The sequence below is a fragment of the Seriola dumerili genome, unplaced genomic scaffold, assembly GCF_002260705.1.
Source record: "Seriola dumerili isolate Sdu_G_001 unplaced genomic scaffold, Sdu_1.0 BDQW01000321.1, whole genome shotgun sequence".
Taxonomy (NCBI): Eukaryota; Metazoa; Chordata; class Actinopteri; order Carangiformes; family Carangidae; genus Seriola; species Seriola dumerili.
The window spans coordinates 3,852,163-3,877,553 of record NW_019174576.1 but is presented as its reverse complement, the minus strand read 5'-3'; the positions used below and the strand labels follow the sequence as shown (position 1 = coordinate 3,877,553).

The 25,391-nt window shown below is 44.7% G+C and overlaps 2 protein-coding genes across 2 annotated transcripts; one reads left to right on the top strand and one right to left on the bottom strand.

Annotated features, from left to right (window-relative positions):
* Positions 1 to 362: 362 nt before the first annotated feature.
* LOC111231914 (leucine-rich repeat-containing protein 52-like) lies at positions 363 to 13,315 on the bottom strand. Its single transcript, XM_022759187.1, has 2 exons — positions 12,667 to 13,315; positions 363 to 700 (listed from the first exon to the last, which is right to left on the bottom strand). Exons 1-2 carry the CDS (start codon positions 13,313 to 13,315, stop codon positions 363 to 365), a joined length of 987 nt encoding a protein of 328 aa, XP_022614908.1.
* A 6,126-nt stretch (positions 13,316 to 19,441) lies between these two features.
* Positions 19,442 to 25,381, top strand: echdc2 (enoyl-CoA hydratase domain containing 2). Its single transcript, XM_022759204.1, has 11 exons — positions 19,442 to 19,783; positions 20,304 to 20,371; positions 20,499 to 20,586; positions 20,685 to 20,771; positions 20,870 to 20,962; positions 22,407 to 22,463; positions 22,570 to 22,632; positions 22,735 to 22,859; positions 24,596 to 24,646; positions 24,733 to 24,780; positions 25,000 to 25,381. The coding sequence occupies exons 1-11, from the start codon at positions 19,543 to 19,545 to the stop codon at positions 25,075 to 25,077; spliced, it is 999 nt and encodes a 332-aa protein (XP_022614925.1). The 5' UTR covers positions 19,442 to 19,542; the 3' UTR covers positions 25,078 to 25,381.
* Positions 25,382 to 25,391: the final 10 nt, after the last annotated feature.

Genomic DNA, 25,391 nt, shown 5'->3' with positions numbered 1-25,391 from the left:
GTGTGTGTTTGTGTGTGTGTGTGTGTGTGTGTGCACGTGCGTGTGTGTATGGGGGTTATTGCTCTCAGTAATCTCAGAGGTCATTCTGTTCTCCTGAAGTGAAGGCATAGTCATCCTTATTGCTGTCTCTGTCTGTCTCTCTTTCTCTCTCTCTCTCTCACACACACACACACACACACACACACCCACACACACACACGCACTTTCTGTCCAATATGTTAAAGAGCATATTGCGATATGTAACTCAAAGAGAGACAGTCAGATCTTGGTTCGTTGCAGAGCCTTTGGTCTCAGAGTCCTCTCATCACTTCTGTTTCCTCCTCTCTGTCTTTCCTGTTCTCATGTTGTTCCTCATCAGTCTGTCACACCTGCATGCCAGGCTTGCTCAGATCCCCGTTCCCCTGGTTCCCTCCTCCTCCTCCTCCCCCTCCTCCACCCATCCCTCCTCTATCGTCCTCGTCATCGCTGTCCAGCTCCTCGCTCTTCCGCTTGCTGTAGCGCTCATAGAGCACCATGAGCACGCCCATCACCCAGGCTGACACCGTGCCGGCCGAGAAGATGACGAAGCCGATGGCGATGAAGAAGAGGTAGTCCCAGTAGCCCAGGCCTTGGTGGCAGTCTGCCCGCAGCTGCATGCCGACCTCCGCCAACCGCTGGCCTGCCAGCTCTAGGGGACTGTGGCAAACTGTCTGGCCTTCGTCTGGAAGTGAAGGAGAGAAGAGAGGGGAGATAAGTGAGAGAGACAGGAGATTAGTAAGGAAAGATGTAGTATAAAAGAGAGCAGTGGCAGAGGATGCCCAGTGTATATGGTTGAAGATGAAGGGCATCAGATGGAAGAGAAAAAAAACGTAATTACTCTAGAGAAAAAGGTGTACAACGGACAAAAGCCAGGACCCACACACACACACACACACAAACACAAGTCGTTATGAATGCAGTGATAACCTTTGTGATAAATGATCCCAAGAGAAACTATAGATTTCCTCTGAGTAATGTAGGTCTTTGGTGTCTAGGACATAGCAACATTATTATGCTGCGCACACACACGTGCGCTCACACACATGCACCAAAGGGCGACTACACTCAACTGCAGGCCTCTGACACGTCAACTCTCCCACCCCCTCGTGCACATCACCATCATACACTAACAAATCAGTGTGCAGCAGCGCAGAGATAAGGAGATGAGTGTTTTCCATGACAAAACATCTGCTGTTCATAATGAGGATGATGATAATCAGCCGGGACGACTGTCGACCACACGGAGAGGCCGACATACCAGCAAAAACCAGAGCTTTGAAGACAGCGAAGAGCTTATTTATGTCGTCTGATCCTTTGCAACAGAGAGGTCAAAGGCCAGAGTTGGAGTAGCAGCTTCAGTGCTTTGCTCATAAACAGTTGGGCGCTGCTCGACATGCCCTGCTGCATGTTTTCATTCTGCTACAGTGACTTTGCAGCATTAGCATATACAGTACCCTCACGTATTTTAATTAGGATGAATGCAGTGTTCAAGAGAGAAGAGGGTGGGGTGGGGTGGGTGGGGGGGTGCTCTGTATGTACCTAATGGTGTGATCAGAGACAAGAGGAGAGCAGGATACAGTATGTGCTGTTTTTCTATCAGCTCATCTGACTTCATCTCTCGTTACCAGCGCCACTAATTCCCATGCTCCTCTTCTCCCACTTTCCTCGCATGCTTAATTTTGCTCTCCAAAAGAGAAAGGAGTTCCTTTTTTTTTTCAAGCTGGGAACAATGTGAGAGATGAGAAGGCCGAAAGAGAGATAGACAGGCGGATTGAGATGGCACTTTTCAAGATGAAAGTAAAGGAGCATGAAAAAGAGACGGAGTGGGAAACAAATGCACAGGCGCAGAGAGCATTTCGGAAATATCCGCATGCACACACTCAAAGGAAAGTACAGATGAAGTGAGCCTGACCTCAGAAGATGAGAGAGGAGGCAAAGGAGAGAAGTGCATCTGGCTGCAGTCCTGTCCTCTGATGGATTATTGCTGTTAACAATGTTAATTAAACTGCACTCATCTACCAATAAAGCCAAAGGTCTGAACATGGAAATGAGGGATGGGGGAAGGATGGTGAGAATAGTTGGATATGATCTATATTTTTGAGACCGCTTGCCAGGGCTTCACAAGAGCAGCAGCAGCAGCAGCAGCACTGGTTTAAGAGCGAGAGGAGGCCTGTTGTGAGGCGGTGGGTTATGAAACCAAAGTGTTGGCCTCAGAGCTCAGTTTGGTATCTGTACATACAATACACATCACACAAATTAACCTAATCCCTTTTCACAAGTCCTTAAGTGCATTATTCTTCTAATATCTGATTTAGGCCTGAGATAAACACAGGACAGATTAGTCTGCTGAACAGATTACTTCCACTGTATGTCTGCAAGGGTTAAAAATACTCATTCAGCCTGCTTGGTCTTCTGAAAAGGTTTTACATCCCCGCAGAGGAAAGAGTTCACAACATATCCGCAGGGGGTCTGATAAAGTTCACGATCGATACGGACTTATCGATCACCTCACCAGAGGGTGTTGTCTCAGACTTGAGGAGACAATTTGTGCTGATGCTTTTGTCAGGTTACGTTGGGCCTGTCAGAGCAATGGATTGAGACTGTGCTGCGACACGATGGTGGTGTGTGTATGAATGTCCTGAGAAGTTAGAACAGGTCAGGATCACACCCAGCGTCTGCAGAATGACTGCGACTGGAACAGATGGTTGTTTTAGTGTGTATGCATCTGTTTGTCTGTGTTCAGCTGACAGCTTTCCCTGTCCAGGTAGAGAACGCAGGTGAGGCCGGGGGACATTAGGTTATTAAGTGAGAAGGCGACATTATGTAAGTCATTACAGTGATTAGTGATGTGCTGCGATTGCTGCAGTTATTCAATAGCAACAGATGAGGTGAGCAAGTAAACACACTCAGCAGACACTTTGTCCTACCCCAGTTTTAACAGTCCCTCAGCAGAGGCTTCCCCAAACTGTCATTTCATATTCCCTCTCCTCTTGTCTCCTCTCACTTTCACTATTCCAGCACATTTCCTCAAGTGAAAAAGGGAACAAAATATTATTCTATTCTATCTCTATCTGTGAAATTATGTCAAATGTCTTAATTCAAACACAGGAGAGGATAAATGAGGTGCTAACAACGAGAAATTACAAAATTATGCACAGGTATCATAAAGCAGTGCAGATTAAAAAATGGGACTAATGGGTGATAATTACTTTTGGAAATGTAACAATGAAGCAGGTGCCGTCCTCCATTTAATGTAGAATCGCTCCTTTGTTTCTCCTTTTAGGAAACCGGTTATCCAAAAGTATTGGAGAGTGGCTGCAGAAACCAGAGACGGGTCTCTTTTACCAGCAGGTATTATCAGACTCTATGGCTCCTTCAAGGATTATTATTCTTCACCTTTGGAAGAGTAAGACAAAGCCTTATTTTGCCGAAGAGTTGAACTGAACGATGGAGATCTCTGCGAGATTTGGACTCATTTTCTTATTTATTAAGAAAAGAAATGTAATAGGAAGTAAATAGTTGTGACATTTTTACTGTGAAAACGTGTTGCCAGTTCTGTAATGTGCTCTTCGATGATTTACTGTACATTGTTGTCTTATGTTGCTTTATCCGTCTTTATGTGTCGGAAAAAAAACAAAAAACAAAAAACAAAAACAAAACTTGAATTATATGAACTTCCTTACGCTATCTCTCTCGTTATTTCTTTGGTCTTTCTTTCCCTCCTTGTAAGGCCGATCAGTTGACTGGCCTTCCCTCTGTCACTCTCTGTCACCATCCGTGACGGCCTGGCCTGGCTAGCTGATCCTTTCTGTCTCATTAAGCTTGCCTCCAGTGTGAGCATTTTTTCTTGTGTGTGTGTGTGTGTGCGTGCGTGCGTGCGTGCGTGCGTGTGTGTAGTGAGGTTGCTGTCTATTACTTCTTACAGTACAAGATTCATGGCTGGATGCTGGAACAGTGAGGTGCAATCAGTGATTGTACAAACACATACAACAGCAAACGGGTCCCTCAGGGTATTTGGGTGTCATCTGTCCTTCCTCCATCTCTGTTTCCTGCACTTCGCCACAGTTCAGACTTTTTTTTTTTTTTACACAGGTCTCGGATGCGTATTACTGCTGCCTGGTGTCCTGTCAAAGAAAAGCACGATGAACGCCAAGACAAATCTCTAAAACAACATTCAACCAGAGTTTGGCAGGTGAAGTTGCAGTTACAAAGCTGTTTCAAGCCCAGGTCAAAATGAAAAACCTTGTCTGTCACCCAAAGGTTGTTGACGTGGCGAAAACGTCTCTGAGTAAAAGATCAATTTTGGAGTTAGAGATGTCGGAAACTTTCTTACAGATCTGTATAAAGGATCAATATGAACTATATTAATCCTGATCTTTTTCTCAACCATCAGCTCTCACTTTGTCAGTATGTTAGTGACATTTTGGAGGAGTCCCACTTGACAAAGTGCTGCTGCTTCAAGTGCTAAATGTGATGTAGACTATATCTTCTTCTGCAAAACAGTGGCTGCTGCAGCTACAATCATGAGCTGATGTTAAAACAAGCTAAATTGCCAAGCTATTGTAACTGTAACTGTGGAATCAGTGAACTGACTAAAAAGTGTGTGTTATGCTGTAATATTTACCTTAAGTTTGTTTATATGAACGAAACAATTAGCCGCCATAAGCTGCTGGTCATACCAGACCGACCAGGACTGCGGCAATTAAATTAAGTGTATTGGACTGAATAAATGCGCTTAACTTCTGAGGAATTATTTGTATGTGGAAGATTGCGTAATCTCTTCTTCCAGTAGTTACATAGTCTGGCTTTAATGTAGAGTTGTTTTTATCAAACATACTGTATTTAAATTGGCCTGTGCTGCTGTATTGTGTGTGCAAATGTCAGATCAGAGCTAAATATTGTCAGATTATATATAAGGACTATAAATAAGGTATAATGTTTCTTTGTCTACCAAACGAGAAAGAAAAAGCTTCTGAATTTCACACTGTAAATATTGTTTTCCATTTGCCACCGATCGTTTGCGGAGAATTCATGACTTCCTCCTATAAACAGAGATGAGAGAAAATAATTTGAGCATTATTGAAGAACACAGGACAAGGTGGCAGCCGGGATGATTCAGGCTCCGTTCAGTCTCTCTCCACCGTCTGCTTCTTTGTCACTCAGTGTTTTCTCACTCTTCCCATCACTCAGGCTGGAAAACCACTCAGACATCATTCTGGCAGAATGCCCTTGACATTTTCAGTGTTTGTCCCTGTTTTTCACCAGCACAATTTCTTTCACCGAATCTCGTCTTTATTAATGTATTCCCGGGCATTTTTAGTGAGGGATAATACTCTGGTATGCCAATATTAAAGGCCCAATAATTTAGGGATTCAAATCTCTTTAATTACAGCATCTAAATTAAAGGTACTGGTGTTTTTTTTTATCATCTCCAGTTATGACTCTGTGTTTGAGCTATAACAGGGCGGGAAAAACCTCCTCAGCAGATTGTGCATTTCTGTGGCTGCTTATGAGGCACTAATTCAAACAAGATATTTGATTTTTTTTTTGATGTGATTTTGAAAATCTATCCATAAGATTGTTTAGGTGAGTACTGGTCAACATGAGCTTTAACTTTGGTACATAGAATTTAAAAAGTCACGGATGTGCAGAACTCATAATATTATTCTGTAGAAGGAGACAAGTACCCCAGGAACTAAACCACACTTAGAGAGAGAGTGTGTGTGTGTGTGTGTGTGTGTGCGCATTTGAACCTCAGAGAGAGAAAGTGAAGCAGGGGGAAGATGTGTGTGTCCTCTTTGTTCCTGCAGAGTAGCTGCAGCCCTGAAGAATTCACACTTTTTTGCATGCTTGCTGCACTGCAGTTTCCATAATTCTTCACCTTAAATAAGCACTCGCTGGGAAATCCTGCAGCATAAGATAGATGCAGCGTGGCCCCCCACTCTGCCCTCTTTATGAGTTAGACTGCTCCGAAACCAGCAAACATTAATCTTTGGCAACAAACATCTCCTCTTGCCCTGCACTTAGACCCCGGTATATGGTAGTTGGACACGATGTAACTATTGTGAAGTTCTCACCTTCTCTTCAACCAGCTGGACGGGAAGGAGAGCACGGTGGTCTCCTGTCTGCCTTCACTGTGCTAAGCCCCGTCTTGTTGCAGTGCAGGGCATGATTTCATTGTGTTACGGTAATATTTACCAGGGTTGTGACAGTGTTGTGACACTATGCAGGCTGTGTCGTGAAGTATGAAGCCCTGCAGCCCTATAACACACCGCAGGCCAGAGGCTGTAAGGAAGTAAATAGTACTGAAGGAAATAAACAGCTGCAATGAGAGGAATACACACATGTAACACTTAAATTATTTACAGAAATAGTCAAATACAAAGGCACACGCTGAAGTTACAACCACACAGTGCACGAGACACTCACAACTTACGCACAAAGGCAGAGTCTCCCGGGAAATGCGAATGAAACTACAGGGTGGTTCAAAAGAGAATGCGTAAGTGAGCAACCCAGATAGCACAAATGTTACTGTTTATGTTTGTGTATACATCTGTGAGATTTCACCCTGTGCAGAAGTGTGTGTGCATGAGTGAGTGGCTGCCACTGCGACTGGGTGATGCAGTCTCCGTGTCAAATCATCAGTTGGATGGTTTCCAAGCTCAGCACTGACACACTGACAGAGCGCGAGGCTCGTCACCTCCCTGGGTGAGGGGCTAGCGTAGGGGAGAGACGCCACTGAAAAACATTTGCTGACTGTTTTCTGAACTTTGCTCTGTTTTTCCTGCAACCCCCCCCCCCCTCCCCCCTCTGCTGCACGACGCATAAAAGAGCAATGAGCAGCGGAATGACAACAACACCGGTGTGTTTGCACCGTGAACGCAAACACAAGATTAGACGCCTGCGGTTTTGTAGGGTAGCAAAAAGCAGGTGTAATTTATGCATTTGACACACATGCATGCATGTGTACAGTATGTTCACATTACACAGATACGGTATGAACCTGCGGGGCAAAGAGCCTGTCCCATGAACTGGGAGCAGAGCTATTTATAAGCAGATTAATTATGCCATAGCATGTGGTAATCAGTATGGTTGAGGTCTCATATAGAGGGGGAGGTGGAGGCTGTAGACACAGGAATCCCCTCAACCCTCCCCAAATGACAGAGAATTAACCAAAGCCTCCTGTTTAATGTCTGACTACACACTGTGTTTTACATGCAACCAGACAACTAAACAACCTCACGTGACACCTCTTTAACCAGCAGCCTCTCTGACTTTCACTGCACAAGGTTTTCAGTCTCTACCAGCTCCTGTGCAGGCGCTCTGTAGCTGACCTTGACTTCCGACCTCCCCGTGGAAGCAGGGTACTGGAAACAGGACCTGAGTTATTATTTATGAATCCATATGTCCATATGATCAAAGGGGCTTTGATGTCCTTGTTCTTGTTGTCAGCAGAGCCCGGTAAGCATTGATTTGGTGTTTTGCAGATCAAAAGACGTCTGTGAGTTGAAACTGTTAAAAGTTTGGGTACAAAGCTTTTTTTTAGGTACCTAGGAATTGCAAATGTGATGTGTGAATAAAATATGATTTGTTATTTCATAAATTATTTCCAGATGGATATGAGACTTGGATTGTCCTTACTTGAACATCTTGGATTTCTGCTTTGCCTCTCTAATCTTTTCATTTGTATTCTACAGATTTTCTTATATATCGTCTGTCTCATTTTAAGAATTTTTTTTTTAATCAATTAGTGATAAATGTCCATAAGATTTGCGTTCTGTCTCAAATTGTGAACTTGGTACGTGACGAAGAAAAGTTTTAATCCAATAAACTCAGTTTGACAGAGACATAGAAGTTTCTCTTTTCAACCTAATTTTAAAGATCCCCAGATATCCTTTAACCTGTAAATGTCCAAAACTGTTCTTATGGGGCGTTTATGATAAATGATGTGAGACTTTTAGGACCCTCCTTCACAGTGAAGCTCAAATCGCTCAACGTTTATCCAGCTAAACGCATCATACTGGGGTTGGCGAAGACTAAGAATAGCTGACCTTTTCTTCATCACATCCACTAGGGCTGAATAACACACGCCTTCACACTCCTTTCCCTCTCAAATACGGCATTAGTCAGATTACCACCATCCTCCTTTCCATCATTTCTCCGTATGATCCTTTCTTCCTCTTGCAGCGGATGAGTGGAGAGAGAGAGAGAGTGAAGGTCAGATAGCAACAGCTCTCTCTCTCTCCTTTTCCATCTATCGCTCCGTCTTATCAGTCATGCTCTCTTTATCACCTCCCACTTTTTTTATTCCCACTCTGGCATATTAGCATTTATTCTCCCTTCATGTCTCCCCTTCAGCCTTTATCAGTCCATTTCCTCCTTCTTCCACATCCTTCCATTTCACTCCATTTTGCTCCGTCATCTTCACACTCTCCGCTCTCTTTTCCAATTTTACTCTCTCGTCTTGTATTTTGTTTGGTCGCAGACGCGCGCACACAGGCGTGCACACGGACTCGCACACCTGAGCTGCCTCCCCTCTGCGCCTCAGGTGATCACATCACAAACACACCCACACAAGCATCACATCAATCTTGGTTTCAAGCTCACACCGCGAAATGCACAGGGACATAAAAATACATACAGGCGACGCTACTAAACAAGTAGGCTGGTTGAATTCGATATGCTTCTCCGCACCAGATGGGTCTGAGGAATCGTTCCAGCTGATAAATAATGTATCATCTACCTGTATTAAATTGAATCGATGCCTCCTTGTCATAATGAATGTTTTAATGGATTTGAGTGACAGATCTGGGGCACAGACCATTGGTAACTCTTCTATAGTCTGTCTGTTTTTTCTTCTCCCTCTCTGTATCCAAAGTCCATCTTAATCTGTTTGCCCAATTTCTCAGCCCTCTCTGCCTCGGCTCATCTTTCTGTCCTCTATCCTTTTGTCACGCTACTTCAGTTGGTCTCTCTGCTCGTCTCATCTCTCAAGTAATCTACGATTCACTTTCATGAAAGACAAATCAAATCCAGTTGCTGTGAAAAACTGGCTTCTTTCTTTTATTCTTCCTTTCTTTGAACCCGTGGCCTCTGTTCCTCTCTCTCTTTTTATGAATATTTAACACTTGCCCTGTGTGTGGCCCTCTGCCTTGGCTCTTTGCCTAAAGTTTGTGAGCTGCCTGGGCCACCAATGAGCAGCCAGAAATACTTTGCCCCAACACTGGAGCCATAACAGCACCAACTCTGCCAGCCCAGGACAAGCCACTTACATTCTGTGAGTTTAGCCGAGCAACTTGTCAGAATCGACCTACAGCAAGTACAGCAGGTCGTTCAACAAGCTGAAATCCCATTACAACAAGAGAGGAAATGAAGGTACATTCCCCACGTTCTGATAATTGATAGAGAATATTTAGGTGCTCAGGAAAAGGAAAGTTTGAGTTTTTGGAGCACATTAAGAGAGTATAGATATACGGTGGACAAACTAATGTAAAAATTTTATAGAAAATTACTTTTACTACTATGCAATGTCATTACAATTACAAATAAACAAGCCCAGGTCAAATAAGGCTTGATACAACCCAGCAGCATTCGTCTACAAGGACTTCTGACATTTAACGTGTTTGACATGAGAGTTTTCAAAGCAACATGAGGCAGAGAAAAGAACTCCAAAGACTCCAGATCACCTTTGACCAAATGAACAGCGGTTACGGGAGCTATTTTTTAAGTTTTTCTATTGCTACATAGCATTAGCATTAACCGCTGTTTACTTATTAGTCTTGCCAGGAGCTTCTCCCATTTTTGCATTTACAATATAAGAGAGTATAATACGCTCTCTGAGCAGCACTGCTTCTTCAGGGCAGACTGGACACTGACTCAGTACCAAAACATAGCGCGACGGGCCGGAGCTAGCCGGTTAGCATGCTAACTTCAGTTAAAGAAAAGAAGTGATGGAAATAGAAGCAAATCGAGTTAGTATTGACATTGGTTTCCACAACTGGAGACCTCTCTTGGTGAGTAACAGAAGTTTGATGCTGAACTTTCGTGCGGCGTTTCTTCTAGACTGGTAAGTAAACAGAATATTTCGTACTTGACTTATTGTCTCTCTTTCTTCTGGCCAGACATGGCTTAAATGCACCTGCCAACCTCGCTGTTTACCCGAAGCCACACTTTGACTTTAGGGGCTGTCAGAGTCAACCTTTGTCACTGACACATGGCAGGACACAATAGCAAAGTGGGTGACTTACTTAGAGAGAGAAAAACAAGAAAATGCTTGTGTCAGACCTAAACACTGACACTGAAACAGAAAATGAAAAAGAATTTTATTTAAAGGAGTTTTCTACGATAATCAATATTGTAATTAAAAAACACATCATCAGCAGCAATATCAACGGTTCCAATGATTGAAGATGTTGCGCGCACACGCACACACACACACACACGCACACACACACACACACGCACACACACACACACACGCACACACACACACACACGCACACACACACACACACTTACTTACATACACCTGATTCATACTCACACTGAGAGGTAACGACAGCTGGAATCTCTGTACATTAGACCCACAGCCCTGCAGTCAGATCAGAGGGCATGCATGACCACATAAACACACACACACACACACACACACACACACACACACACACGCACTCGACCTGATTCACTCTGTTGAACTGGTTACTGTGGTTGTTTTGTACATTCAATACATGATTTGTCAGTCCGACAGGTCAGTGTGTGTGTGTGTGTGTGTGTGTGTGTGTTGCTGTAATGTGTATTCCTAACGAAGTACAGTCCAAACTCCTCTGGTCACATTCATAACTCTTAAAGTGTAATATGACAAATTTAGTTATAATTTCATAGTCATCTGCTGGAATTTAAACCAGCACAGCGGTGTTCATGTTGAATGCACAGTGGCTTGGCTGTGGGTGTTTTGTGTTTTGCCACTTGGGATTCAAAAGCACTTTTCTCTGAGTATTTGTCTGATATTTTTTTTCTTGCAGAAATGTATTTGTGTGGAAACTGGTGAGGTAAAAAGCAGAACAGAGTGTGCACATTAAGTATGTGTGAATGTGTGTGTGTGTGTGTATGCGCGTGTGCGCTCATGCATGTGTATACTTCAGTGTGATGTGAAAGTGAAGGTGGATAACAAGTTTGGGGAGCATCTGTCTTCAAGTGGCCTTCCTCTCAAGCTCCTTGTCCCTTAATCTCATTCCTGCTTCCCACAGGACCTGGCCCTTAGGGTCTCTCCTAACCTCCAGATCACACACTGACTCACACTCACTGAGTGAGTCACTCGCGTGCACACACACACACGCACACATGCACGCACGCACTCACGCACACACGCACGCACACACACATGTATACACGTACACACTGTCCTTAACGGGAGCATATGAGTCCAGCTTTTTTGAGCACCATCATTAACCATCTGGACTGAGGGGCCAAAGCATACGGTGGTGGGAGCGCCAGCACACCCAGGTGCATGCTGTGTTCGTGTGTGTGTGTGTGTGTGTGTGTGTGTGTGTGTGTGTGTGTGTGTGTTTGCAGACAGGAAGGGGCAGGCCAAAAAAAAAAACAGGTACAAAAGGACACAATCATCCTCTCAGCATTATCTCTGCCCTCAGGACCCAGACGGACGACACAGTGTAAGATCAATTGGATGTAAGCTGACAGACACACACACAGACAACTATTATAAGCAAGACCACACTGTTACAAGACCTAACCCAGTTCACCTGCTTAGAACTAAGCTCAATTAACATTTACAAGCAAAGATCATCTCGGCTTGTCCCCTCTGAGAAGGTCACGAGGCCCGTTTTGGAGATTTCGTGGGTCGGTTTAAATCAATCATCCGCTATTTACAGAAAGGACGGCTGAGGTGGCTGTTGCTTTCCAACTAACTTTAACGCCAGTCTGCTGATTTGCTGGGGTAAACTTGAGACACTACTGAGACATGAAGGGCAGTTTGAGGGGATTGTGATGCAGACAGGAGCAGGGGAACGAACTCTTCAGATTACTCTGACTCTGAGGTCAAACCATTAGCTCTGGAGTCTTAGTGCGTGCGTGCGTGCGTGCGTGTGTGTGTGTGTGTGCAGAGAGAAAAAACTGCGTCTGACTCTGCATCTGTGCACATGTGGGGGTGCACATGGAAGTGTGTTTGTGCACACATATACACAACATAAAAGGAAAGCAATTGTGCAATAAGTGGCCCACCATCAGGGACTAAACTGACCAAGCTGCCCACAATCAAATTATCTAAATGAGCTGATGTGACAATAACAAATGATAAGACCTTGGAGTGTCTTTGGCTCATAGTCTTATAGCGCACAAACTGTTTGTTTACGTGCCAGGAAACTGGCCAGCAAGAAAATCCCACTTCCAGAGCCAAACAAACAAGAGACCACCTGCAAGAAATCTACCTGCTGCACCTGATCAGGAGCACAGTGTGGGTTTACAGGACACATTCAGGCAGGATATGTTTATTATCATTATGAGCTGCCACTGCCAGAACAAGTCTTTAAAGGTAATCTAAACAGTAAATAATCATTTACTCAATCAGTTTTTGACAGTTTAGATCAGCCTAAATGTTCCTGTGTACATCTCTCAGACCCCAACCATCCTCACCTTGGAATTTGAAGCCCTCTATCTGCACCCACAGGCAGAGGTCCTCCGTGTCACAGTCGCACCTCCAGGGGTTGCCGCTGAGCCCCAGAGAGCGCAGAGCAGGCAGGGCGATCAGGCTGCTGATGTTGAGGGCCGTCAGGTTGTTCCGGCTCACATCCAGCACCTGCAGAGCCATGTTCTCCGAGAAGGCATCCGAGTGGATCTCCCCCAGACTCGGGTTATCCGTCAGCCGGAGCATCACCAGAGACGCCAGGGGCCCGAAAGTCCGGTCCTCGATCTGCAGCAGGGTGTTAAAAGACAAGTCCAGGTAGGCGAGTTTGCGCAAGTTCCCGAAGGTGGACTCGGAGATCTCGGTCAGAGAGTTGTTGCTGCAGTCCAGATAGACCAGATCGGACAGGTAGTTGAGCTGCAGCGCCGGCAGGTCCCCGATACGGTTGTTGGAGATGATGAGCTGCCGGGTGGCCAGAGGCAGGTCATTGGGGAACTGGGTGAGCTCCTGTCCGGCGCACTGGACCACCAGCTGGTCGTCGCACACGCATCTGTCGGGGCAGCCGGCTGTGAGAGCCGGTGAGGGGGCCACCCCCATCACGAAGATAAAGAGGAAGAGGAGCCGGAGGGATTGGGCGCTGGGCTCGGGCAAGAGACGCATGACGAGGCCGCCCAGAGCGTCATGAACTCGGGCTGAGCTGGACCAGGACTCCCCGGCGCTCTCCGGGCATCCTGCATGGGTCTGAGGAGCTGAGAGAGAGTCGAGATGGCTTCTCTGGGTGACCGGCTGTCGCTGCCTGAAAGCCTGGCTGCTGTTTATATCCAGCCTCTCTTTCTCTTTCTCTCTCAGAAAGACTATCGGTCAGTCACTCACACGCACTCTGGCGCGCCACGCACGTCGCCACAAGACATCATTTCAGAAGGTGACCGAGAGACGCTTATCGCTCTGTGGGTGAGAATCGCGCGGCTTACCGGACTTTGTCCCGCCAGAAAAAACCACGGAACCACTGAACGTTGTCGATCATCCTCTCGGTGACTCATCTTTGTGAATTAGTTGTCGCCGGCGGAGTGCAGTGTTTTAGTTTCCAAACAAATGCCATGACTTGCGCAAAATCCCTGAATCCTGGATGTAGACTCCTCGGAATCTTCTCAGCGGAGACGCAGCCCGCTCACATATGTCCTTGACTGTGTGAGTGTGTGTGTGGGTCTGATGTACCCCACTGTCCAGCAGACCAGAAGCGCTGTGGAGAGTGCGTCCTTCCCTCCACTGCGCTCAGACAGCTCTGTGTGACTGTGGCTCTGTGCTGCGCTGTGGCGATGCTCTCTCGCTCTGCGCTCCCTCCCTCTCCGCCTCTCCATCCGCGCTCACACTGCAGCTCTGCACACACAGAAGTGGCTACTGTTTGTGTTGTGTGTGTGTGTGAGTTCACAAGGGTGTAATTTGCAGTGGTGGTGACGTCACCAGGTGTTGCTCCCTCAACAAAAGAAAAGAGTCAGACAAACTCAAAGAAGTTAGAGGATCTCTATCTCTCTCCCTCTCTGCGCGCGCGTGTGTATGTGTGTGTGTGTGTGCGCGCGCGCGCGTAAAAAACAAGTCACTCTTAATCTTGCCTGAGAGTAGCAGCCTCTTCGCCATGCACAGATTTAACAGGCCTTATCTCATGTGGTCCAGTGGCTAATTTCTCCTCTTTCTGTCGCCCAGCTGTTTGTTGACAACATAATGCATTCAAATTGGACTGTGTGCTACTCAGTTATTAATCCCTTTTTTTTTGGCATCCTCAAAGTTTAATTTGAGAAGGCAGTGAAGTCACACATTCAGCTGTCCACATCTGTGCGCTTGTCTGAATATTGGAAGGAGGCTGACAGGCTGTTGACTGTGGCCACTTGTGTCTCATTACTGTGTCATTCAATAACAGAAGCAGTTGAAGGTAGACTTTTGAATTAGTGACATAATGAAGAAATATTGTATCGTTATGCCAAGTGGTGGGATAGTTGTCATCCTAACCACAGATTTGTCATGCCACTGTGCTATGTGTGTCAGAAATAAGAATTAGGCTGGTAAAGAGGTAAAAAAAAAATGTTGCGAGCATGATTACTGATCAGTGACCAGCTACACTTTTTGTATACAAGATGCATTTCAAGCCTGTTTCCTGCAGAGGTCACACAGAGGTCATTGGTCTTCAAGTAGCACCTAGTGCTGTTTTCCCAGATTCTATGAAATTCTGATTTAAAGGAACAGTGTTACATGTGGGGACATACATTTCATGGCTTTCTTGCCGGGAGTGAGACGAGGAGATCAACACCAGAATTAAATCTGGCTAAGCTTTGGACTGAAAACTGGGGGAACAACTAGCCTGGCTCTTCTCAGCACCTATTTGATTAACACATTATATCTCCTTTATTCGATCCGTACAAATACAGAAGTATAAAAGTGCCGATTTTCCATTTGCAGGCATTTTTGTGACTATCTAACTGGCTGATAACTCCTGTGCACAGATGTGAGAGTGGTGTCATCCCATCTTCTCCTTTAAAGAGGTGACCTGGGGGTTTCGAACCTTATAAAGGGGTTGCAAGGTGAAACTAAGGAGCTGTTAGATGATTACAGGCTTAGGGAACAATAAAAACTAAAAATCCTGCCACACAAAATGACATTTACTTTTTGGACTTTTCTCTACATGCTATACTTTTATCATGAAATAGTATTTAATTTTGCCCCTTTAATGTTTAAAAAGGTTATTCAATTGAAATAATCTGAGAAGAGAAAATAAGTCTTCATCTGAAGTTCTCACTCCTCACTGATGAGGGGACACAAGTAGACACAGCTTCATACTGAGGGTTCACATGGATGACAGGCTGTAAAATATTACAGATCTGACTCTTTCATTTCAGAGTGTGGCCAGGCACCGATATCTATCTTCAGTCTGATGTATTATTATGGAAGAAAAGCTCGGCCGAGGCCAGAGCAGCCTGGGGGAAAATGAGCCTATTTGATCAGTGTCGGTTTCTGTCTGCTCCTTCTGTCATGGGTTTGCTGTCTAAATGGCCCGGCTGGATCGTGTTCGCAGATAACTGCCTCGGTAAAGCCTGGCGATCAGCATCATTAATGTAACTTTTCTCCCTGACTGCTCCAAACGGTGTCAGCTTCCAGAGGTGCTTGTGTCTATCCATGTGCGCGTATGTGTTTGTGTGTGTGTGTGTGTGTGTGTGTGTGTGTGTGTGTGAGTTTACACAGTTGCGTCTCATGGATACATGATATTTGGAGGTCTTATGTTGTATGCTCATGTGTGTGTAGTACATGTGTATGTGTCATGACTGTCTGCATGGATGTGCCGTGCCTTTATGATAAGATACAGTGTGTGCATGTGTGTGTATGTGTGTATGTGTGTGTGTGTGTGGAGCATGTGGGCCAGGCTGAGCAGGGAAACATCTTTATTTTTTAATAAGGGTTTGTGCAGTGTCAGCTGTCAACTGCCAGACGTTGGGTCTGATCCCCAACCCTGAGTGAGGGGGGGTGGAGGGGTGGAGGGGGCACCTCTGCCATCAGTGGTGTCACTCACCTTTGCCTCATACGCATTACTTCACAATTTTTAGTCTTTCTTTGGTCGCATCCCCAGACTAAATAATGACAAGTGAAAGTTTTTGACAGCAGTGAATATATTCAGTCTAGGCTGAACTCTGGCCCTTAACTCCTCCACAGCGCATTGCTATAACTCCTCTTTGGCTTTCTCTGCCTGTGGCTCAGTGTGGTCGTAACTCTTCTCCCATCTTGCTCCACTATCGTTCAGGCTGTAAGTCTGAGGCTCTTTTTTTTTTTTTTTTGCAGCACATAACCAACTCCATCATTCTAATGTAATTGAACCAAGAGTACTATCATCTATCTGTCACCCTGACTGCCTCTTCACAAGGCGATGTGTTTGTGTGTGGGTGTGCATGGGCGCTGGGGATGGAGAAAATTAAACATAAAGAGACAGCATGTAAATTTTAAATTTAATTTATTGCTGTCTCTGTATTGCTATAAAAAAGACTATGCTGTGCACGGAGAACACATGATGTCTCATGTATCTTTATTGAAAAAAAAGAAGCTTGACAGAGGACGGACAAGCCTGGAGGAAAATGAGCCTATTTCATCTGTGTCAGTTTCTATATTTTCACTCTTGTTAACAAAATGCCACGAAAAGACCAAAACTAACAATGTGTTAGCCCATCTCTTGATTCTCTCCACTTTTCTAGCCTGTCTGTGATTCTCAACCTCAAACCAAATCATTACAACTGAAGATGTTTTCTTTATAAATGAATCATCAATATGCACTTTCATCTTTGAAGAAAGGTAAATAATTCTCTTAAACGGCTGGGCACTGTAGTTTGTAACGAACTCTATTCAAACACGAGTAATTTGTGCATTTGTTGGGGACTATTTTCTGCTGTGGATGAATACATGTTTGAAGCTCTAGTGAGTATTTACTGCAACAGGACAGTGTATGTGGGACTGGGTAAAAATTAACTACAGTGCCCGTGTTTATTGTCGCCCTCTGCTGCGGCTCGTAGATGTGTTTTTCATAGTCTTTGGTCAACAATGAAGGTTTATGGCACGGATGAAATAAATAGAATATCAGCAGACTTACTCTTTAATATGTTTTTGAAGTTTTTACATATAGTATTGATCAGTAATATATGAATGTTAGCAAGAGTCACAGATTCCACTTCTTCATGTTGATGGGATGTTCGGTGTTGGTTCTGCTTCTGCGCACTTTCATGGAGTTAATCTGCTCACATGATCACAGCCACCCAATTCCTGTCATACACACTCAAGGACACACACACACCTACCAACACAAATACATGAGAACAAACACGACCGTGTCACACAGCTTTTGTTTTCTTCTATGGTTTCATAAGTAAATTTGCTCCTTACATGAGTTAACACCAGCCTGAGGGATTGTGACTGCGATATGGAGCAAAAAGCCCGTGAATGTAGACTAAGCCTATCAAAGAGAGCTCCGTGTGTTAGTTTTACGTATGTCTGTGTGATAAAACGTCTGACACAAAGGTCAAAAACACTGTACACGCCCTGGGCAAATCACTGCCGTCTAGATCTTGACAGACAGCTACAGTAACAGGATGCCACTCACTCCCTCTGACTCATGCCGGGCCTTGTGCCCCATCGCCAGGCCTCCCCGCCCCATCTCAGCCCCAGGCTTTGATGAGACGGAGGCCGGTCTGTTGCAGTGTACACACGCTGATCTGTGGAGGAGGTTGAGAGGGAAGAGCCTTTTCCAACAAGCTCATATCTGTGGGCACAAGTGGATGGAAGGAGCCAGCAAAGGTCCAGACGTCACTAACACAAGTTGTGACTGCATTAGAGGGCAACAGGAGCAGAGCAGCAACAGGACAGAGTCCACGCTCCTGTAGTCGACTCTCTGATACAAGGCTGACCCCTGCAGGATTGGAGGGGAAGTGCTGTGTGGTTGGCATCAGGTACGTTGTGCCTGGGAGATGTGAATCTGTCCAGTTAGAGCCAGAAAATGGTGCTACACTAGACAAAACAGCTTCTCTCGCCTTCTTTGTCCTTTTTGGTGACACTCATAACAACGTTGGCCAGTATGTTCCAGATGTGATGTGTGTCTACTCTGAGTAATCCTGAATCCAGAGACAAACTGTCTGCCTCAGTCACAGTCCAGCAGGCTCAGATCCTGTCACTCACACACCCGCACACTTGAACAGTGAGTGCCACCTACCATCAGTTTTCCATCTCAAGGAGCGTACACATGAGAAGAGGACGGCACATCTGCCAGACATCAAATCTTAACAAACTACTGCCTTCCAAATCCGCCAGGTGACATTTCACTCTACTGCAACAGATATGCAAGTCTGAAATCTCTCCCTTTACCTCTCAAACACTGCCTCCTCAGGTTTAACATTTAAATTTAACACATCTCATATTTTACCTGTTTCCTCAATCCTTTCTTTCTTTCCTTCTTTCTGTCTGTTTTATCCACTATCTCTCTGGTCAGCGTTTAATTAATGTGCATCAATGCAGTTATGGCTATAGCTTCAGTTTCCCATCTATCCACATCCTCCTGACCCAACACCCTGCAGCACACACATCCACCTACACTCTGCACTTATGATACATTTACATCTCAATCGCAAATGAATGTGATTCACTGCCCAGAGTCATTTCCATCCATGTTAATTAGGAAGAGTAAACAAAGCCAGGCAGCAATAAAACGGACAATAAAAATGTGCGTGCTGTGGCGGAGGGAAAGTAATCTGATCAATTTAAATGTAATCTGATGTTCCTGGATGCTAAAATGACTTTGTAATATTTTATAATTGGTCATTTCGTATGACAAAGTTTGGATCATGTGCACGCGCACACACACACACACACACACACACACACACACACACACACACACACACACACACACACACACACACACACACACACACACTCTCACAGACTGTTGTGCCATCAGACCCATTGTGTCATTGCACCACCTGTAAAGATCTGCTCAATAATGGATGATCAGGCTAGACATGGGCAGCCTGATGGAAAACCTTACCTCAACAACCTGCTTTGTCTGGTCAAAGACTGGACTGGACACTACAGAGACAGGGCAGCAGGCTGTGTGTGTGTGTGTGTGTGTGTGTGTGTGTGTGTGTGTGTGTGTGTGTCCCTTCAACATTTCAGATTCAGTGACGTGGTGTATTACCTTATGTGAACCTGTCAGGTGTTGACACTGCTGATGTGACGGCCAGATCAGGGGCAGCCAAGTCCCTCCTCTCACAGGAAGAAACCTGCTTCAAACTTCCTGCAAGTTTTCTACAACTTTGTAGAGCGGTCTTCCTGCTTCTGGAAAACTTAACAACGCAACGTCAACCAGCATGACAACGCTCCTTCGCAGAGTGGCCGGGCCGAGGTGCTCATCGTGGCGATGCCTGGGTGCGATTCTGCGGGAATCGCGCAGCCGAACCACCAATCTGCTTTCCCGGGACGGAGCGCGAACGCTGGCCGGTGCCAGTCGCCCTTTAACGGGATACAGTCGCGGGTACATCCGGGGGCAGCACACAGAGGCGGCAGATCCTGTAGAGGTGGATTTAAAGCGGTTAGAAGGAGGGGATGATGGTAGGGACGCACGTATAATGTTTAAAAAAAGAAAAAAGACAATCAAATTCACGCTGACAAAGTCGCTTTTCAGTTAACAGCTGTTTGACGGGCACCTTCTCCGCCACCCATCTTATACTGCAGCATAAAGCCTGTATTTCCTGTAAATGTCAAACGTCTGTACTTGCTTAGTTGTTGAAGAAGAACAGCCTATATTCCCACAGGTGGAGGCATTTCTGGAACATTATTAAACGGTGCTGTTGTGTTGAAGGAACTTGTTAGATTCTCTGGGGAAATCAATACAAATCAATCTCTGCACAGGAAGCTGCACCAGGATCTGTTTTATAACCTGTGATTTTAGACACTTTCCTGCAACAGCTGTGTACATCGAGATCACAGTGGGAAACATGAAATGCTGAAATCATTAATAAAAGCAGCCAATTGATCACAATCCATGAAAATGAATTGCTGGCTGTTGCCCTCGCCCTCTCTCTCTTCTCTCTCTCTCTCTCTCTCCCTCCTGTTGCTTTGTCTTCCTCAGGGATAGTGGAGGTGCTGATGTGCCGACACAAGGCAAGAAACGCTCTGGGCCATGTGTTTGTTTCACAGGTGAGCAGACCTCTACATCACACACACACACACACACACACACACACACACACACACACACACACACACACACACACACACACACACACACACACACACACTGAGACACTGTGTCCTGTGAGTGCAGATGAGGGAGCTGATGTCCACTCTGTCCCATGACTCAACTGTGCGTGTGATTGTCTTCAGGAGTTTGGTACCAAAGGTTTTCTGTGCAGGTTAGTGTCCTCTGAGACGTCTCAAAGCTGCCGGGCATTTGTTATCAAGGCCTGTCTACACCGTGTCATGGTGTGTGTGTTTATATATACATGTACAGGTGCAGACCTGAAAGAGAGAGCTCTCATGAACAACACTGAGTCTGATCTGTTTGTTCACGGCCTGCGTTCGCTCATGACTCAGATAGGTAAGAACGGATGGTTGAATGATTAGCCTCGCCTTTTTTGCATGCGTGTACAGCAGTCGCTGTGAACTTTCCTCTCTTTGTTGTCATGACCTTTGTAGCTTCGTTGCCCGTGCCAACCATCGCAGCCATGGATGGCGTTGCCCTGGGAGGTGGACTGGAGCTAGCGTTGGCCTGTGACCTCCGCACTGCAGGTGAGTGACAGCTGAACCTTCAACCTAGAACTGGATGAGTCTGCCTATTAACGCCACATTTAGGGGACATCAGTGGGTTGGAGAGCAAGTTCAATTTCACTTCACAGCTGTCACAGATCCAGTAATATTAGATCAGTGGTCGACTCCAAACGGGATGTTGGAGCGAATAGAAACATCCACTCAGGGCCGTTTCTCTAGAGTGTAGAGTGTAGATTAGGACATAAGATTGATTAACAAGTTAGGAAGTTAAGAAGAAAAACATTTCTGCCACACAAAATTATGATTACTTTTTAAATCAAATCTTGAATTCTGCCTTTTTGTGGTGAAATACTGGAGAGTGTTACACCTTCGAACCTGTTCCAGTGGAACAATCTGGGCTGATAGACGTGTGCGCCCTTTAACGGTTGTGTCATTAGTTTTACAAGGTCAGACAATGTCCATACATAAACATGGGCAGAAATGTGAACGCTACCGTTTCTGGAGCTGCCACCATTCATCAATTAATCAATCAGTCAATTGACTGAAAATTAATCAGGATCTATTTTGACAACTGAATGATCATTTTAATCATTTTTTTTTAGCAAAAATGCCAAATGTAATTTTAGCTTTTTAAATATGAGAATTTGATGCTTTTCTTTGTCAGACATGAAAGTAGAAATTAACCTCTACATTTAAAGACATTTAAAGATGACACCTTGAGCTGTGGCAAATTATAACAGGCATTTTCACTGTTTTCTGCCATTTTATAGACAAAATGATTAATCGATTAATGCAAAAAAAAATATTATTACGTTTTTTGTTTGTGCGTCTGTAACTTTGTTTCAGTATCTCTTGTAGTCATTGTGACTTTTTGGTTATTAAAGGGAGACCTTTCAGAGGAGACCAGCGCTGTGACTGTAATCTAAAGTGTTGAAGAACAGTAACCTTTTTTATTTTGGGTACATTATTGGGGGTGTCTGGTAACAGCTTGAAGATTTTTGTGTTTTATTTATGGACAGAGGAAACGCTTACCCTGAACAAGAGGTGGTCAGTCATTACAAAACCGTGCTGAAAGGGGTTAATGATTTCAGATCAATTTAAATACACAGTGGTCAGGCTAAAGTCAAGTCTGTTGTTGTTCCTGAGAAGTTGACATTTGGAGAGTGTGTGTTTTTCACCCACCGTTAATGATCCTCTAATGAGCTCCGTGACTAATGATAGCTGGTGAGGCTGGACACATCTGCCCAGCTGTTCAGGAACCTGATCTACATGTGATTGGTTATATTAGACGTGGCAGTTTGGTGATTGGCTGAGGGCTGATGAGCTAGGTGAGCAGGTGTTTACGTCTATTGCTCTGACGGAGGCATCAGTCAGACTTTATGCCCTCCCTAGCTTAATGGCACTCAGCAGCTCAGACCTTCAACTGTCCTCTATGTGTGTGTGTGTGTGTGTGTGTGTGTTTCAGCGTATTCGGCACAGATGGGTCTGATTGAGACGACACGGGGGCTGCTCCCAGGGGCGGGTAAGATGAACAGAGGTCACAAAAATGACCTTGCACTGTACTGAGAGTCTTAGTCAAGAGACAAAGCAGCTGTGAGAGCTTGACCTTGAAGTGGTTTGTCCTGCAGGGGGCAGTCAGCGGCTGCCGAGGATGGTTGGCATCACTCTGGCCAAGGAGCTCATCTTCACAGGTGGAGTTACAGAAACGCTGACATGTTGCTTTAGACACAGGATGCTTGTCGGTCAGCGGAGGTTTCGCGTATCACTGTCTCTCTCTGTCTGTCTGTTATCAGGTAAGCGTGTGGGAGGACAGACAGCTCTGGAGATGGGGCTCGTAAACAGAGCTGTAGAGCAGAACCAGACAGGAGACGCTGCCTACGGAGAGGCACTCAGCCTGGCCAGAGAGATACTGCCCCAGGTTAGAATACAAACACACACGTTTTCAGCCACAGCTCAGATAATGATGAATCCTTTCTCCATCCTCCTCCTCCTCCTCCTCCTCCAGGCGGCGACCAGCTCTCTTACCTCGTCCTATCTCCTCTGCTTCTTGTCTGCCTCTTTTCATTCTGCCCTCCTCTCTTCCTAGTGTTTTTTCTTCCCACCTTCCCCTCTCTCTCCCTCTCCCTCCTCTTTTCCCTCTCTCCAGGCTTCTGTCGTTCCACATTTCTTTCACTCCAGTTGAGACGCCTGCAGTCAGGCAGGGCCGGAGTGGCAGTCAAGTGCAGAAATGGACCACAAATAGCTCAGCACACGCAAACACACACACACACACATCCACAGACACATGCTCATGTTGGTGTGGATTCAATGATTGACAGAGGTTTGCATTGATGTAAAATGAAATGGGATGTAGGAGATGATAAGCGGTGTGAGCTCCCAAGCCAGGGGTTGGGAATCAGGTTGAACTTTGGAAGCAGATTTTTCGACATTGCTCACTGGAAGGCCGACGTTTTACAGGTGATGTTTCTATATGTTTCATTTGTTTTTGTTTTGATTAGTTCCATTAAATTGGGATTGCATCCAACAACAGATGTCATTTCCCCGTTAGTAAATGAGGGCTAACGGCAGCTTATATCAGTGCTCATTTGGCAAAACAATAACTCATATATGCAAATGTTTTACGCCGTAGAACGTATACATAACTGATTATCTGGTTATCTACACTCGATAAACAGTTGAGTGAAAGTTCTGTCGTCATTGTTGCCATCAGCTTACTATTTCTGTTTGAATAAATTTGGATTAGTGACACTCAAATCTGTGGTTATGGTCAAAATACGCTGAAGCAGTGGGTTAAAACTGCTCATTCAAATGGAGTAGTTTATATTATTTACTTGTTATTCATCTGGTTCACAACTTATTCAGTGCCATGCATCTGTTGCTCAGATTGCAGTATTATATGTGTAGTGACCATTTGTCAAAAAAAAAAACCAAACAAATAAAAACAAAATCAAACTTAGATGAAACTTAGAATCAAAGGGGCCAGTAACGCACCACGGGCATGTGGTGTACGCAGGCAAAAGAAGTTTCTGCGTTTCTTATGGTTTATTTGTCAAAAACAAGTAAGCAAACAAAAATACAAAGAGATCCTGTTTCCTGCATCTCTCTCTTGCTCTGGTAAAAAAAAAAAAAAAAACCATAGGCCCACCCAGGTGCATTCTGGTCCTATGCCTGCCTTCCTACTTATATAACCTCAGGTGCCCACAGTGTTTCCCAATTCATAAGAAAAACAAAAACAAACAAAGTACTAGTTACGCAAAAAACTAAATATGCTAAATAAGGAAATAACTAAACTGAAAAAACTACTAGCAAAAGAAAATACTATCAAAAATCTAATCTAAATAAAGCAAACATCTAGAATAATGAATCAAACAATACTAATTATTAATAAAACAACAACTAAATACTAACAACAAATAAATAGCTCCTACAATATGTTATGAGGTCATATTCACTGGATTTTGCATGAGCCTTGAATTTACACTGTTATCTAAAGTTTATGCTGCATTAGGAAAATAAATGTCTCTTGATTTATTTTGGTCATTCCTCTACATTTTTTCTTACCTTCATGGTGCCAGTACAGTCGCCTGGGGTCGCAGGGTCTCATGTCAAACCTTTTTCCCTCTAACCCTGATGAGTTTCATTTCTGTTGCCCAGGCTCCTATCGCTCTGCGGATGGCAAAAGAAGCAATGAACAGAGGCGTTGAGGTAGACAATGACTCATACATCATGTTTTCTCATTATTTTCCATCAGTGACCATAGTGACTAAAATCAGTCTTTCAACTCTTTCTAGGTTGACATCACTTCAGCGATGGCTATAGAGAGGATGTGCTATGCTCGGGTAAGGCTTCCAGTGTTTGAGTCAAACTTTTTTTTTTTCTCAACTTAAAATTCCAAAACAACAAAAGACTTGGCTCATTCTCATGTGTTGGTACCCATGAAAAAAATACCCAGTATAAAGCAGTGAGGAGAATTCAGTCGGGTTCAACTGATGCTCAGTCTAATCCCTCTGAAGCTGCCCGCTGTTGCCCTGCTGTAACCCTTGCCCCGCTCTCTGCAGGTTATCCCCACGCGGGACAGACAGGAGGGTATGGCTGCCTTCATAGAGAAGAGACCTCCGCGCTACACTGGGGAATAGACTCTTCTGAGTTATTGAATTTCTCTCTTACACACAGATGCACAATGCTCTCTATAACTTCATGTCTGATACACAATTAACAGCCATTGATTGTCTGGTGTGTATTCGAGACAGTGTCAATACATTAGTTAAGGTCAGTCTAATCCTGACTGGTGATATTCAGGATTCAACTGACAAAAGGTGATTTTTTTTTAGTTTGGTACAAATCACAAGAGCAAAATATGATGAAAGATTTTGTTATTAGTTGATTTTGGTATTAGTTGTTGATACTTGATATCTTTGACTGAATAAAAAGGCAACACCAGTGTCGTCTC

What these genes read in the sequence shown, in the direction of transcription:
- LOC111231914 (XM_022759187.1), bottom strand. Translation starts at nt 13,315, where the DNA reads ATGCGTCTCTTGCCCGAGCCCAGCGCCCAATCCCTCCGGCTCCTCTTC. An exon ending in AGAGGGCTTCAAATTCCAAG is followed by an intron (nt 701 to 12,666) that starts GTGAGGATGGTT and finishes CTTCACTTCCAG; the next exon opens with ACGAAGGCCAGACAGTTTGC.
- echdc2 (XM_022759204.1), top strand. Translation starts at nt 19,543, where the DNA reads ATGACAACGCTCCTTCGCAGAGTGGCCGGGCCGAGGTGCTCATCGTGG. An exon ending in ACCAAAGGTTTTCTGTGCAG is followed by an intron (nt 20,587 to 20,684) that starts GTTAGTGTCCTC and finishes ATACATGTACAG; the next exon opens with GTGCAGACCTGAAAGAGAGA. An exon ending in CCAGAGAGATACTGCCCCAG is followed by an intron (nt 22,860 to 24,595) that starts GTTAGAATACAA and finishes TCTGTTGCCCAG; the next exon opens with GCTCCTATCGCTCTGCGGAT.